Source organism: Hermetia illucens, chromosome 6 (genome assembly GCF_905115235.1).
Source record: "Hermetia illucens chromosome 6, iHerIll2.2.curated.20191125, whole genome shotgun sequence".
Lineage (NCBI taxonomy): Eukaryota > Metazoa > Arthropoda > Insecta > Diptera > Stratiomyidae > Hermetia > Hermetia illucens.
In genome coordinates this window covers 24,513,866-24,530,677 of record NC_051854.1, presented here as the reverse complement: position 1 = coordinate 24,530,677, position 16,812 = coordinate 24,513,866, and the positions used below count along the sequence as shown (strand labels likewise).

Here is a 16,812-nt window from a genome sequence, read left to right as displayed (position 1 = left end):
GTGTGCGTACTATTCTCATCAGACGCGCCACGGTCCCTGCATAGGATGCAACTCTCCTTTTCGTTGCAGGTGTTCGCCTTATGATCTGCCTGACCACATTTGAGGCATGTTGCCCTTCTGCCAGGTTCCCTGCAGGTTGCGTGTGCCCATAATCCAAACATCTATAACTTTTGGTTGGGGCGGTCCGGATTCGTATTCTGTACATTACCCAACCAATTCTGATTTTAGGAGGTTCCTCGCGTATTGCTCCGCAAATTCCACCATAGCGCGTTTTTGACCTCGGGAGTTCGCAGAGCTGATACCAACGTAACTTTATTTGTTGTCCTCGGGCCTAATTCGACTCGAACCCTTCGTTTTTCGAATGGAAGACACTTCTGCTCAGCTATCTTTGGGCTTGATCCTGTAACGGATTTCACTGAGGACTTCCGGAAAAGTCTTGCCTTCGGCCGTTTAGCATTTGCGGTGTTCTCGTCGGGAGGCGCGCTTGTTTCTGCTTCCCGCGGATTTTCTCTTACTCTCCACATGCGCCTATAGTACGAAATTCTGTCCAGGAGCTCCTCCAGTTCCATCTTAATAAGCGTTTCCTCTTTAATTTAGAGAGTAGTCAACAATGCTCTAGCTCGGCTTATATTTGAAATTGTTTGGTTGGTTTTAGCAGTTTTCCCTGTGCCTCTCTCCGCAACTATAGGACCTCGTGGCACTGTCTAGGTTGCCGTCTCCGTTGTAGGTGCCGCATCACTTTGCAAGCCTTCTTTTCTGTTTACGCATCCCGATGTCTCGTCGGGTATTTCAGCCTTGCTATGTTCAATCAATTAAGCGACGCATTTTCGTGATGCGTGTCAACGCAGCCAACTCTCCATTCCCACCGTTTTCTCGTTCTTATTGTTTGTATTCGCTATTTAAGATTTTACCAACGCATCGCGTGCTAGGGAGCGGGCGCCAATGGTGAGGAACCCTCGGGGACGAAGCTCCTACCCCACTTTTCTGAGGCCTGACGTACGACTAGCTGATCCTGGAACTTACGGACGGATCAGCGCTCGCTCAGAGCAACGCGGCCTAATAATACCGGTTCAATGCACAGCACCCGACCAGGGTCCCGAAGGGGCTGGCCCCTGATACACGCCACAACTATCACCTTGGCAGAACTAGGCTCACATTACCCCATCGACGTAGGACGCAGATATTATGCCAACTAAGGGGTCAGAACTACTTACTCAGGCACCTCGCGGACGCCGTCCCGGATCGTAAGCGACGCGTTAAGGATCGTTGACGACCCCTACAAAACATTTGCCAAGGTACAATTGAACGTATGTTTCAAAGTAACGAGTCTCCTTTCATGTTGTAATACCGAAATATTCTGGGCTATTATCCTGTTTACACTTATGATATTGCTTAAGACATTTTCACTTCTACCGTATTACTTTGTATCAAGTTAACTTTGCTTCACACGAAAACCAGACAAAATTGACTTTTCACTCGTGAGAGTCTCTGTGGCCGACTCCACTACTTAGTATTTTAATTGTTTCTAATTCTGTGTAAATTTGCTTGGTGTGTTCCTACCATGTTTATTCTGTTTACTTCAAAGTGCTGTGCTCCTCAAAAACGGAGAGGGAAGCTATTTCCATGCTGGGTGTTTCCAATGCTGTGTTAGCCGAAGTAAGTCCTGATAAGTCGTGCATATTCCGAGTGGTCCCTTGGTCTCGTTTCGATTGCATTACACACCGTTGGCTGAACTGCACTAAGTATCTTGCACCTTTCGACACATATATGTTTGTCTATAAACGTATGTACACACAAACATGGAATTACAGGCGATAAAGGCCAACTAAGCTCTTGCTAAATTTGGTGAACCAGTTCCCTGGGCAGGTGAAAAGATTACTTTCTCTCCCACTTCCCTTCCGCTCATACGTACTATTTTGCAGTTAAATGAATGGTAAATATAAATGAAATTAAAAGGAATGTACACTGCACGGAAACGTAATCCTGGTGAAGGCAAAAAGTAAAAACTTTTGCAACTTGTTCTCCTTTCTGGTTCGCGGAGAATTAGGTTAGATTCCGTTGTACGAAGAGCGAGCGTTATGAAATTACCATTTGCAAACAATGGTGGAAGTATCCGGCGATTGGTGCTTGACAAAGGGGGTTTTAAGCCGAGCGATAATTTGATAAGGCAGGATTAATGTTGATGTTGGATTTTTCACCAGTGTAATCTTCCGTTTACTGTGGAGGAAGTAGGAGTTGATATCTGATGATGGTTAACTCAATTCACTCATATGATTGTAGTTTGTAGTCCCATTGTACTCGACGCCCTCATCTAACGGAATATCCTACCTTCGTTAATGTATCGCAGGATTTCCGTATGCAGATGTGATGCTCCCCGTCGAAACTGGAGAACATCGGCACTGAAGATCTGATGTCTAATACGTCCATAGGTGGGGTATTTACATAGAAAATGCTCAGTGGATCTCGCTTCCTCATTACAGGAGGGGCACGTATCAAATTGAATAATTCCTGTTCTGAACATATGTCCAGCTAGTGAATTATGACCTGTCAGAATACTTAAAATACTCCTGCAAGTCCTTCTGCTTTCTGACAGGATAGACTTTGAGTTACGCATATTCAATTGTGACAGGAAAAGTTTGGTGTGTCTAGCAGCATTTAGGTTCTGCCACCTGTCATTGTGGGAAGCTTGTTCCCAGTTTTTGAAGACAAGCCGTAGTCAATGCTACTGACACCGCAATTGCTGGTTCCGGCCCCGATTGAACCCTTGTTAAAGCATCCGAGATTTCATTTCCCTCTACGCCACAGCGACCAGGTACCCAGAGTAGTTTCACCGTATTGAGTCTCTATCCCTAGATAGAGTTGGTTTCGAGGTGATCAAAGGACTACTCAACGCCCTCAATGCAGCCTGGCTATCGCTGCAGATTGCGATGCGCCTGCCCTTTAACTGCTCGTCAATCACCCAGTTTGTCGCCCTTAGGAAATACCACTTCTCGTTTTTATTCGCGGGGTAGACTCCGGTTCCAGAACCCTAGTCTGTTTTTGAACGATCGGTGTAGAAGACTTCCGTATATCCCACCACGCATTCCTCTGGGACTCCCTAGCTCTCTCTACGTTTCAGTGTAACTTCATAACTTCTACCAAACAGATGTATGAGGACCCGAGAACTACCCGAGAGTACTCCCAATAACCCTTCCACTGCTCTGTGCCCCCCCCCCCCCGTCCGTTGTTTCCCCATAGATATTATCGAATTAGTCTATGAGCTGCTCTCATTGCAGTGCTTTTAATAAATATATCTAGGGTCTGCAAACTGAGTAATGCATTTAGAACTGCGTCGGATATCGTGCACATGGCACCGTTTATATAATACCTAGACACACAGTTCTTTGCGGGGCGGGTAGTTTACCGTGAAAACCTTTTTGTCTCACCTTAACCCACGATACTATGGCCTAATGATAGCAACGTATATTTTACCATATGAGACCTGAGTCCCCATGTTGAGGCAAAAGTCCGTCTGCACAGCCCATAAGCTGTGGGAGCTCGTTTCCACTTTACCTCTACATTTTGTTGCAAAGACGCTTTTTATCTAGGGAGGCTCTCAGATATTTCACTTCTTGGGAGAGTTGAAAGATTGCACCCGTCATCTCTGGAAGGCAAAGCACATCCAGTTTTCTCCTTTTTGTGAACAGCATAGTTGTCGTTTTATTTGGATGTCCATGTCTGAGGCACCAGCTGTCAATTAGTTCAGAAATACACAAGGTGCCATTTCTACACATCGTTCCGAGATCTCCACTAACAACCAGCACAGCGACGTCATTCGCGTAAGATTGAGGCAGATTTTGCAGTTCGCATAGTAGTGAATTCATCAACATACTCTACAGAAGTGGCGATAGCGCACCACCTTGAGGACAGCCTTTCGTCGCTTCTGTTATTAAGTAGTGATCAACGCCCACTTCACCACACAGGAATCTCTGTGTTAGCATATCGTAGATCCATTTAATCAAAGCTTCTTCAATACCATGCTCTCTTTCGGCATTACAAAGCTTTTGAAAAGCGGACAGTGAAACCTCATCGCGTACTCACCCTTCAGAGTTGCATCGTCTATCTTTGAAACCAATGAATGAAGAGCAGATTCACCGTACTTTCCACGCTGGTTTTCAGTTAGTGGATGCGCCCTAAGTGTCTTCTCACGAATGTGACGCTCAACCAGTTTCTCCAAACGTCTCAGCATAAATGAAGGCAAATTGAGTTGTGTGAAGTTCTTTGGATTAGAATAGTCATCTTTCCCTGGCTTCGGTATGAAGACTACTTTAACATTCTGCCAAGTGGAAGGCACCTACCCCAGAGCAAAACAACCTCGAAAAATATTTCTTAGCAATTGCTCTAAGTGCACTTTCCTTCAGCATTGCTGGATAGATCCCGTCCATGCCACATTCAGAGGACAGTATGGCAGGTCCCACTTCACACTTGTATATTGAAGGAGCTGTAAGAACCGTCAATTCTCCCGCTATCACTTCTCTCACCCGTTCTCGCACATGGTGAACTTCCGGGAGGGTCTGTACTGATTCTAGCCTGGAGGTCGTCAAAGTAACATCGGGTTTTCTGACAGAGTCTAACTTTACCGACTAATCCCTTTTAAGTATTCTGCACAACTTTGAAGTCTCTCTTTTCCTTTTCAGTTCCTCACAGTATACTCTAAAGGAGTCTTGTTTCGAATACATAATTCGCCTCTTATATTCACGCTGTCAGTTCCGGAAGTTTAATCAGTCTTTGTTCTTACTATCTTTACAAACACGATTCAAAAGTCACCCCGTTGATTTCCTGAGTTTTTGCAGTTCGCGGTTCTACCAAAGAACCGCTTCACCGCTTTGGCCTCGGGAAATAGGACAAGCCTCTTCATAGCACTCTAAAAGTGTGCAATTCAGAGTTTTCAATTCAACTTGAAGCGCCAAACGAGTCTTTAATCGCCTAGGGAATTGTGCTTTATTGCCAGAAAGTTCATAAAACTTTGCCCAATTCGTTTTCTTATTGTTCCGTCTTTGTATTACAGACTGTTCGCCTGTAATAGCCAGATTCAATTCCAGGTATCGTTGATCTGGCAGTGAGACTTTGTCTAGCACCCACCAGTGTGTGATCAACTCCAACTCTCTTTTGAAGTGCAGATTGTTAGGTCAATTACTTCACTTCTTCTCGGTCCCGCGAACGTAGGGGCGCACTCTACGTTCGCGGTCATCAGACCAGCTGAGGTGATCAAATCAAATAACTTTTCTCCTTTAGGATTGCATTTTCTACTGCCCCAACAAATATGTTGAGGGTTCGCGTCACAACCTATTAAGAGTTTAAGACCACTTGATTCTGCATACACTACTAGATCCCTTAGTTCTTGCATCGGTGGGGGACACAAAGAATCACAGGGTAAATAAGCACAAGCAACAATGATGATCCTCCTCTTACCATTAACCTGGTATTGTAAATTGACTGTAACAAGGTCCTGAGAACAGAATTGTCTCAGCATGGTTGCCTCTAACAAGTTTGGCATTAGAACGCAGGCCCTCAGTCTCGAGGATCTTCCACCGAAGACGATCCTAGCCCCCTTTACTGATCCAATACCACAGATTTTGTTGAAACGAACCCATGGCTCTTGAACCAGAAATATATAAGGACAGTCCTGCAACTTTGCCAGCCTTGCTGCCAGTAGATAGGAAGAGGCTTTGCCATACTGTAGGTTAATTTGACTAACTCTTATGTTTGTAGAAATAAGTGTAGTCTAATATGAAATTCACCTGGGTTACCAGCTTATCCTCACTTCCGCCGAAAGTTCTTCCTCCTACGTCCGATTTCTCTGGATATCGCCACACTTGGTGGTGTTCCAACGCCTATGTCCTCATTCCCAAGAAACTTCGCCTTCTTTGACAGTGCCTTCCGTTGTCATCGACTGGGTGCCCTCCCAGGTTCACGGTGTCCGTGTTAGGGGAGTTAGGTTTGCGGTTGAAGGAGAGGTCTACAAAGAGAATTTTTCTGAGGGAATGAAAGAAAGGGAGAAGCTGATAGGTGCCATTTTAAAAAAATGGCAGAAGGGATGGGACAGCGAAAAGGGGGGCATAATGAAATGTTTCTCCCCAGATGAGAGAGTGAGAATCAAATGGCTTTATATTAACCATTATGGGAGTCAATTCCTTACGGGACGCGCGGACTTCAGGAGTAAATTTGGACCAGGAAATAACTTAGGTCTCATAGACTCAGCAGAAACAGTGACTGCGAGGAGAAGGAGACTGCACTACAACTGCTTTTCGAATATCCCACATGCGCGAGAATGAGCGGCACAGCGTTGAAAATAGATGTGTAAGGGAGCTTGAGAAATGGTCTGTTTCCCCTGAGGAGTTGGTGGAGGAAAATATTCTTCCTGCATTTAATGATTTCTGCAGGGAAGTGCTTAAAACAAAGGTTCTACATTCAAGGGAACTGGAAGTTGTGGATAAATGAGAAAGGGATGGATGAGTACGTAAAAGGGTAAATAGATTTATGGAAGACATTAATAAGCGGTAATTCTAAAAGTTAGAAGAGAGTATTGTAACCGAACGAATGGACCAACCGGGGGCGCAGGGTGTCAGAATGAGGAATGGATGAGATAGAATAAGGATGTCGAGGTCAACGAAGTGAAAGAGCATTGCCTGCAACTGGTGTTTGAAAGCGATGAGCCCAGGTAGAGTTCGGAAGTGTGTTTCCTTAATCTACGAGAAGAGCCTACAGGGTGTCGACCGGGTGATCGCACCGGATGTAGAGGAATCTACATCAAACGTGTACCTCGGGGTTGAGTGTGGCTCATTCACCCCTTGCGCGGAACTTAATATTGGCGCCATTCTGAAAGGAAGGGGGTACGCCCGAAACTCTCAGGTACTCCTACAGCACCATGCACCAAGTGTCTAGGTCATCGTAGAGATCGTTGTAATGGATTGCTCGCTTACTTGGCTTGGTGATCCCGAGGGTTGCTTTCACGATTCTTGCACATTGTTAATAGTTGGTAATCGCCAAAGTCAGCTCATTTCTTCTTCCTTCTCACGTAATCGCCACCATGGATGATCATCTTTTGATGGTGAGAACGTGGTATATCTCATGTCCGGTGAATGCAATTGCTTCGGAAGGATGCTGCTTCTATAATTAAGTTTCTGCTACTTGTTAAAACAATGAAGCGTTATCAATTGCCATTTAATATATCATGGAGACCGTAGCCATTGGTCGTTCTTGGATGTGATTTCTCGCTCCTAGCATTCGCATTGAAATCACCGAGGAATATATTGACGCTATTAGGAGGCAATGAGTCGTATTGCATGCCTTACTTTTTGACTTCGCCATCTTTTTCTTCAGTTGGACTTCTATATTGACAAGCCATATTTTACAAAACTTTGTTTTGATTCGGAACGAACACAATCTCTCATAATCTTCTGTGTAAGTTTGAAGTCAATAACATTTGCTTCAAAGTACCTATCCACGATGAAAGCGAATCCTAACTCACGTTTCTCTGGTAGCTTCCCACTTTTGAATATTGTGTGCGACCTTACGCCAGCTATCTCGCAATCGCTTCAATTGAAGTAGATCGTTGACAATGCCAAATTTCTTCGAAGAGCGGAATCATTCACTCGTTTGCGTGGTCTCTTTTAGTGATGTAGATCCTGCCCGAGACTGTTCATTCAGTTTCTGCACTTGTTGTATAATAACCTTTAACCTGGAGGATCTTTTCTTTTACCTGGGCTTGCGACTAACATATCATTTACATAACATGGCGGAGATTTTGCCTTATATAACCATGCTATCATATTATGCATCAAAATTGAAAAATTTGCTAGAAATTATGTTAATACTAAGGCAATTTTTAACGGGAAATTGGTAAAATAACATACATATGTTGCTTTTCTAAAGCCGAATTAACAATTTAATCTTAATTATTTTAGCAATAATTTCAATAAAAGTTGGAGTCTTTCTTTCGACAATTATCTGGTGAATCACTAAATTAAGTTATTTATAGCTACATATGGTAAATGTACATTTATCTTTAGCGAGAATCTAAAAGAAGTTGCTTTTATAATCTGAACACCTGTACTATTAGCAAAAAACTATCCCGGTAATTATATGTTTTCATCATATTTCGAATCTTTATCTAAATCAGGCTCTTCAACAGTAAGTACAACTTAATTCGATTAACTATTAGCTAGATTTTTGAAAACATCTAAAATCCCTGATAACGTTGACGACAAACATGAATTCAAATTAAATAAGAGGGTGCGGCATAATTGTTGATATTTTTGTAAATATAAAAACATATTTTTGCTAAAGCTCCTCGATCAATTGATCAACTTGATAGACTCACCTGATTAAGATGAGGCTTAATCTTTAGGCTGTGATTATATGGAGATGGTTATGATTGTTTACGTAGTATGACTATTTACGTAGAAGTAGATTTTCGGTGATGCTATTTTTGTCTGCAAATCTTCAGCCGATAAGATTGCCGAGAAGTAGTAATTTTTAGCAAAACTTTTTTGGAGCTTGGTCTTAGCTTTCAACTAATTTCCGGTTCCAATAGATCGCCAGGAAATAGCTTAGGTCTTATAGATTTTTAAAGAAATTAAAAAAATTAAAGTTATAATAAATTATCTAAAAGTTGCTTCCGGGGAACGGGTCATCAGTTAACTGCATCCGTACCAGTAATACCTTGGAATCTGGAGAGGTGCTCCGAAGACCTATATTTTGTTTGTCAGCCACGGCTCTTTTGTAGGAGTTCAATGGCGAGTTTGGAGTATACATACATTGTATGTTTCTCTGTGGCTGGAATTCTATCTCGGTCCAATGGGCTTACTCACATTTTACCTTTTCGGCCGTTTTCTTTCCAACAACAACAGAAATGTTAGAGGGGCATCACGTTGGCTTTTATAATTGTGGGGTTGCTCTCGGAATAGCTCGAAACTAACATGACACACTTACACACTGAAACTTTGATTTGATTGTAGATTCATGAAACTATTTGAGCTCTGCTAATTCATCAGTTAGAGGTGGTCTTAAAGAGCAAGCACTGTGTTTGGGTGCTACTAATTTTGAGCAGCTCTTTTTTATTCGCAATAAGATACGGTCTTAAGAGTTTTCGAATGGTGGTTACATGAAAAGAAGATTTGTTATTATTATAAATAAAAGAGCCTGAATTATTTAATGTTCCAGATAATATGCCTGAAAAACTCGTCTAGGAAGTTCGAGTCATTTCAGAGACTCTTAGACTTTGTAAACTATACGTTGTTTAGGTAAAGTTCGCAAATGTTTAGAGCAATCAATTTCTTGGGATATTTGTCCCAGCTAAAGTTTACTGCAATATCGTCCGCCCTGTTGCCCTCTATGGTTCTGGGGTTTGGTCGACTATAAAAGGCAATGAACCGCGTTTTGTGGTAATGCAGCCGAAGATGTTGCATTGGAAAAGTAGCGTACCCCGCCTTGATAACATTCGAAATAAAGATATTCGCGATCGACATCACAAATCGGCACAAATCATGGAAAAAATTGCAAGAGAGGTGTCTTCGATGAAAAGGTTGCCAAGATTACCTCTAAACATCGGAGCCGATGGTAAGTGACCAAAAAGCCGACCGAAACGACGGTGTCTCGAGACCCTGGGTGGTGATTTGAAAGCGTCACAACTGCATCCACATCAGGCCTTTGATAGAATAAAATGGTGCAACCAATCACGACGAGTCGACCCCTTTTGTTAACGGGACAAAGACTAAAGAAAAAGAAGAAAAGGTGAAATCGAGAAGAGGCTGATCTGTTGAACCCCTCAGCTATAACTCATCATCATCATCAACGGCGCAATAACCGGTATCCAGTCTAGGTTTGCCTTAGCAAGGAATTCCACACATCCCACGTTTGCGCCAAGGTACACCAAGGCTGTCTGGCATCCTGACCTACGCCATCACTCCATCTGAGCCGGCATCTGCCGCGTCTTCTTTTTCTACTATAGATAGCCTTTATAGACTTTCCGGGTTGAATCATCCTCACCCACACGAATTAACTGACCCGCTGCGCAATCGTTCATCATCACGTAGGAGGCCAAAAATTCTTCGGAAGGCTTTTCTCTCGAACGCGGCCTAGAGTTGGCAATTTTTTTGCTAAGAACAGAGACCTGGGTTCTACATAAAGACCGGCAAGATCAGAATCTTGTACAGTAAGAGCTTTAGTCTTATGGTGAGACGATTCGAGTGAAACAGTTTTTGCAAACTGAAGTAGGCTCTGTTGGTAACACCATGCACACATGTTATCGGTTGTGACTTTCGACTCTCGATAGGAGAAATTTTGAACGGTTTCAAAGTTGTAGTCACTTATTTTTATTATTCTCGTTTGACCAGTGAGATTCGCTGCTGCTGGTTCTTTGGATTTTGGCGCTGAGATTGCCACCATCTACTTCGTCTTGCCTTCATCAATGTGCAGAAGATCTCGCGCCGCCTATTCGATCTGGATGAAGGTAGACTGTACATCTCGGGTTGTTCTTCCCATAATGTCAATATCGTCAGCGTTGGGCAGTAGTTGGGCGGACTTGAAGAGAATGATGCTTCCTGCATTAAAATCTGCGTCGCGGATCACTTTTTCCATGGCCAAGTTGAGGAGGATGCATGATAGAGCATCCCCTTCTCTTAAACCGTTGTTGATGCCGAATGCTCTCGAAAGTGATCCTGCTGTTTTTATCTGGTCTCGCATGTTTGTCTGGGTCACCCTAGTCAGTCTTATAATTCTCCTATGGCTGTGTACAATTTTACTCTGGCTATGCTATCATAGATTGCCTTAATCAATCAAAGAAAATATGGCGCAACTTATGACCATATTCTAATAGTTTTTCCATCGCAGGCCGTAAATAGAAAATCTGATTTCTTGCTGATTTGTTTGGAGTGAAGCCTTTTTGGTATGGGTCGATGATGCTCTGGGTGTATGGGGCTATCTAACCTAGCGAGATAGCGAAGAATATCTTATAGATAGTACTCAGCAACTTCATACCTCTCTAATTGCTGCAGTGCGTGATATCCCCCTTTTATGTACGGGACAGATAATGCCTCGTTGCCAGTCGTCAGGCATTGATTCGCCGTCCCACACCTTGAGCATAAGTTGATGAACCGTTTGTTGTAATTTGTCACCTCCATATTTAACCAATACGGCCGTAATTTCGTTGGCTCCTGGCGATTTATGATTTTTCCACGACAAATTGCACGGACTCGTTCTTCCATGCTTGGTGATGGCAGCATTTTTCCGTCGTCTTTATGTGGCGGCATCTCCAACTCGCCGATATTCAGAGCTCATCAAAGTACGCAACCCATCGCTCCAATGTGCCCATTCTGTCGAAAATCAAATTTGCCTCTTAGTCTCGGCAGGATGAGATGTATAAGGTTTCCCCCTGCTGACTTGTTGATAAAACTTCCGTGCCTGGTGCGGTTGTTTCCTGTACTTCTCGAGTTTACAGACTTTTTGATTCTCCCAGGGTTCCTGATAGCCCATTTATTTCCCCTCTCTAGCTGATACGAGGGCTATGTTGTGGATGGCTTCGGCATTCATTCTCACCTGGTTGTCAGAGGGGATTCTATACGGTGTTGTAATTCGAAGCGCTATGTCAACGAGATAGTGGTCCGGGTTTATATTGGCCCCCCTATATTTTCTGGCATTCATCAAGGCTGAGAGGTGGCGGCGCTCAATCAACACGTGGTCACTTTGGTTGAAAATATATGTTTGTGGACTGCTTTCTGCGCAAACCAACCATTTCCTGCGATACTGCTAACTGAATTATCCGCGGATACATACTCTGGTATATACTCCTACTCTGGTTTAATGGATGGCCGCTATAAAATATGGTGTAGTGGCTCTAACCCTGTAAACCGGTCCTTGTCCAGCGCATCTCTTGGAACGCTGTTACATCAGCCTTATATTGGGGCAGGGTATTGGCTATTTACTGAGCAGCATTCGGTCGTTTTCGTTGCCGGGTTCGTCGTCGTAAAGTCTATCCTGTCCGAGGCTCTTTTTGTGGTTTTGTAGCGTCAATTTTCCGTGTGGGACCAATTGGTACAATTTGTTCCGTTGTTAGGCGCTGGAGACTCGGCAGAATAGAGTGTGGTACGGTGGCTGTAAGAAGGGTCCTGGCAATGCTATTTGGATAGTCTTTGGGAGGGATGTTCCGCGAAAGCGAGTTAGCTGATTGGGGTTTGGTTAGGTGGCAACATGTACATCATAGTTATATGCATGTTGAACACTGATGTGCTTGACATCTAGGGAATGGATTTTGGATCCGATATGAGGTGGCTCAACAAGGAGGAGTATATGTCACGGCGGTGCTGTCGACGCAGGGTGCCTTCCTCTTTGATGAGGTTATGTGTCTGGTGAGGGAGGGTGTTTAATCCTAGGTAGTTTAGGGATCTTGAAGGGATGGTACGGCAAGAAACATCTTGATTAATCTCTTTGTACTTTTGCACAGTTGAAACAATCTGGGATGGGACAGGATAAGTGGGGAGGTTTATGGTAGCGTAGTTAGGAAGTGGCTTGCGTTGGGCCCTTCTGAAGTGTTAATGAGGAGCACTACACCATCGAGGACCTTGAGACGTGAGATGGTTGTTAGGTCTAGAAGAATGAAAAGGTTATTGTATACCAGGAAGAGATTATTGTAGGATAGTATGTTCGGATGGTGAAAAGACGGTCGGTTCGTAGGAAGGAGGGTTAGTTGGGGACAAAGGGAGTTTTAGCCGTATTTATTGCTGTTCGGGTTCATGGCGGCATTGTACCATGAATTACTTTTGGTGCTTGAGGTAGTCATTCGAGGGAGGAACGTTTGATGTAGGTTACTGAGAGGGTTTGGTCTAGGGATTTTCAGGACAATGTCAATTGGAGCGGAATGTGGTATAATTGGGGATATAAAATTTATGTCTGGGATTAAGTTTGTTTTCGCTATGGAGGAGGAAGTCTGGTTTGTGTGTGGAGAGGAAGTTGGTTAATTCATGTCGCTTCTCTCTGCTTTATTGGTATTCAGCAGTAAACCTTAGCAGCCAATGTCCGGGGAGACTTGACAGAGGAAAAACAGTAACGTTAAGCGTTTCTCCATTGGTGAAGAAAGGGGGTTGTAAGTGGGGAGTCCTTGAGGGTTTTACGTGAGTACCTGTCTGGACGACTTAATCCACTGGCTTCTTAAGACACGGATTGATGTGCGTGGCTTAGCATTCGTATTGGTGGATGCAAGACCTACCTAAATCTCTACCGAACTAAGAAGTACGGCACCCATGTTGAAACGCAACACCACGCCGAGGCCCGAAGGTCTCTTCTCGCTTGAGCATAACCAACAACCCCCATGAAGCTCCCACTAGGGGGCCAATCGCAAATAACCGAGCTGTACTCATATACAACGGGAGTTCACCCAAAGTATGAGAGTCCACGGGCTATATCGGTTCCTATGGTACCAGTATACCCCTGGTGAGGTTTCGTGACCAATTGCCACTTCAGATGAGTGCCCGTGCAGACTCGGGTCTGATCGCCCTGATTAGGCCTTTGGAGCATTCGCCTACAACATCACGGCCGGCAAGCCAAAGTGGGTACAGCGTCTCCCGGTGCCACCACAATTGAGTTTCTCCTCGGCCACTTGGTTTTGGTTTGGCCGACAGGGTTGCCGCCCCGTCTTCCTCACCGCCACCCCTGAGCACCTGTAGGTGGGGAGGGAGAAACTGAGTTGTGCCGCAAATTGGCTACTGAACATTTTGGAGACGGCTTGGATCGGGCATCGGGCAATTGCCATAACTCGACCTATGCGTGCTTGATCCGTAGTTGATGCAGATGGGATTATCTCCCATTTCCGTTTTGAATTTCACTACACAGTGAAACATCGTTCTGGCCTTTGAGACATGTGGATTATTGGAATCTGAGAGAGAAGGTGACTAAGAGCAAAAGTGGTGTAACATTTCGACGGGATGCACGGGGCGACGTTAGTTGTCTCAGTAACTGCTAGAGGATGAGTTCGTCCATGATCTCCTGAGGGGCAAAGTGTCGATTTCGTAGTTGGTGGATCTGCGCTAAAAATGAGGCTAGGAAATTTTTCCTGACTTACTTTGGATACTTTTCTTGTTGTCGATTTATTGCAAGGAATATTGAAATTTGCTGTTCGGGCTTTTGAATCTGTTGAAATTGTTGGTCGAGGGAGCGGGGAGGATGGAGGGGGGGAGCTGATTTGCAAATAGTTGAACATATGCGTTTGTTGAATGTTTGTAATGCTTATACGAGCATTGTTGACTCAGGCAGATTGTAAGCTAATTTGGGCGAAGAGCCAGTCCTGCGCACCGTGACAATATTTGTTGCGACAAAATGGAAGGGTTGGGAATTCTTCTGAAGGGTTGTATGGAGAGGTTTTTCTAGATTGGGTGCAGTGGAAAGATCGTACGTGTAGGGTGTGATGGGGTGGTTGGAACAAGTATTTTGCCAGGGTTATGTTAGGATTTGGGTTCATTTGGTTGTTTTGTCCAGGTGAGAACAAGAGTTCCTGATTTCTCTGAACGTACCAAAGGTTCAACACGATGTTTGAGAGCCGTTTGTGAAGGTATAGACAATTCCTCGATGAATTGATCTGTCGGAGTTGCGTATTTCTTCAGTGAGGTACGAGGACTGCGGAGACTATCTATTTCTAAAAACTTTAAGCTGGAGGGTGTTTTAATACTGAATCACGTCGGAGATATCATTGGGAAGAGAAATAAAGTTACGGTAATGTCGGATTATGGACAATATTCTACTATTTTTAGAATATGCCGCAATGCCTTTTATAGTTTCATTCAGATTCATTTTCTTGTCCGCAAAAGGCCGCTGAATCCTACTTTGGTAAACTTTCCTATATCTGATAAATCCTATCTGTCTGCCAAGTTCATTTAGAAAATTGGATCAACCAAATTTTATTTATTCGAGAAGATACAGCCTTCAACTTGTTCAAGCATTTAGTTCCGTATTTTGACTGTGGATATATTTATAATAATAATATATTTATAAGTTTAACACTTCGACTGCGGGCCGTCCAGTACAGTTCCGTATGATAGTGCCAGCCTTTTTTGTTGAAATTTCCTCAAATGCGGAGGTTGTGCTTATTTCCAAGTTATATATAAGAACATATTTGATCTTCAGGGAGGGATACATAAGTAATTGTACTTAGTTCTTTAAACTCATAGATAGTTTGATACACAGGTCAATAGACCGACTTGTGAATAGGATAGCTTCTTACTCAATGCTCGGAACGTGTTAAAAAAGAGTATCCAATTCAGCGAATTTATGTTCATCAAAAATCGAAATATTGACGCCAGGAATTGACTAGAGAGTAGTAGGTGGATATTTATGTACTTATAACACGCAAATAAAAGCAGGTTTTGAATTTTATCGTTGATCATGTCATTTTCGAAATGTTCGACAAATGATATGAACAAAAGAAGAATATACGCCCGAACTCGCTTTTAAAAATTTTTCAATCATGTTCATTGTTTTCGGATACCATGTCATTCCGGATTCCTAACGCAGGTTTCGGAATTTCCGATAACGTGGGAGATAAGTGTGAATTCCGGGTTCTTGGGTAAGTACGACATTGTTGAGGGTCGTGCGCAATAGTTCCGACTATATAAAGAGAATTTTTTCCTAAAGTTTCCACATGATCTGACAAATTCGATAAATTCATGTGTTCGAGATGAATTTCATTGCTCTGGTCGTAATTTTGGCAGGTAAGTTTCTATTTGATTACCTTTATATGCCGCTGACCTTCACACTGCGTTATAGTCCTTCTTCAAGGAGTTTTTGGTAGTTTTATAAGCCGTTCTCAATGGGGTGCTAAGTCATCGAAAGGATCTACAAAATTCTCTGGAGTCATTCGTTATGTTGTTATTCACCACACTGACTCGCCTGGGGTTTGTACTACCACTGATCCCTGTAAGGCAGCTATGAGATCCATACAGAATTATCACATGAAAAGCAATGGCTGGAAAGATATTGGATACAGTTTCGCAGTTGGTGGCGATGGCAACATTTACGAAGGTCGTGGTTACAATGTTGTTGGAGCTCATGCTCCAGGTTACAACAGCAGAAGTATTGGACTTGTCCTTATCGGAAACTTTATGAGTGAGTTTTGACCGACTGAACAGTAACTTGTAATTTAGTTTTACATTTTCATAGAAAGCAGTCCTCCAGATGAAATGATTGCGGCTGCCAAAAACTTTATTGCTTCCGCTATTTCCGCTGGAAAACTTTCTAAGGACTATAAGTTAATTGGACACAGGCAAGCCACCTCCACAAGCTGCCCTGGTAACAAATTGTATGCTGAGATTAAGACCTGGTCACATTGGACCTCTAAACCTTGATTGGCTCGATTGTAAAAGTTGCTGAATTTGAAAAAACCAAAATTATTAACAGCTGCGATTTGAATTCTAGACTTGAAATCCTACTTAGTTTATGTGAATACCTGACTGTGATACTGTTATGTAAATAAAAAAGAAGCAGCACTTAATATTAAACCTTTTTCGTTTAAGGATTGAGTACTCTTGAGTCCCACATTTACTTGATGGCGGGGCACGCTAATTTGGAGCAGCAACTGGTCCATTGAGTGTCTGGATATCTGAGTGGTTAGAGCATAAGGCTGTCATACGGAAGCTCGCGGTTAAAATCTCACTGATGGCAGTAGGATTTGGATCGTGATTTGACGACTCAGCTGTGAATGAGTACCTGAGTCAGATCAGGGTAATAATCTCGGGTGAACGCAATGCTGCCTCCTACAGTGTACTGTAGCGTACCGTTACGGTCTTG

The 16,812-nt window shown here is 43.3% G+C and overlaps 1 protein-coding gene across 1 annotated transcript; it reads left to right on the top strand.

The window, feature by feature from the left end:
• The first annotated feature begins 15,606 nt into the window (after nucleotides 1-15,606).
• LOC119659722 (peptidoglycan-recognition protein LB-like) lies at nucleotides 15,607-16,516 on the top strand. The gene is made up of 3 exons (XM_038067978.1): nucleotides 15,607-15,737; nucleotides 15,793-16,131; nucleotides 16,186-16,516. The coding sequence occupies exons 1-3, from the start codon at nucleotides 15,704-15,706 to the stop codon at nucleotides 16,368-16,370; spliced, it is 558 nt and encodes a 185-aa protein (XP_037923906.1). The 5' UTR covers nucleotides 15,607-15,703; the 3' UTR covers nucleotides 16,371-16,516.
• The last annotated feature ends 296 nt before the right edge of the window (nucleotides 16,517-16,812 follow it).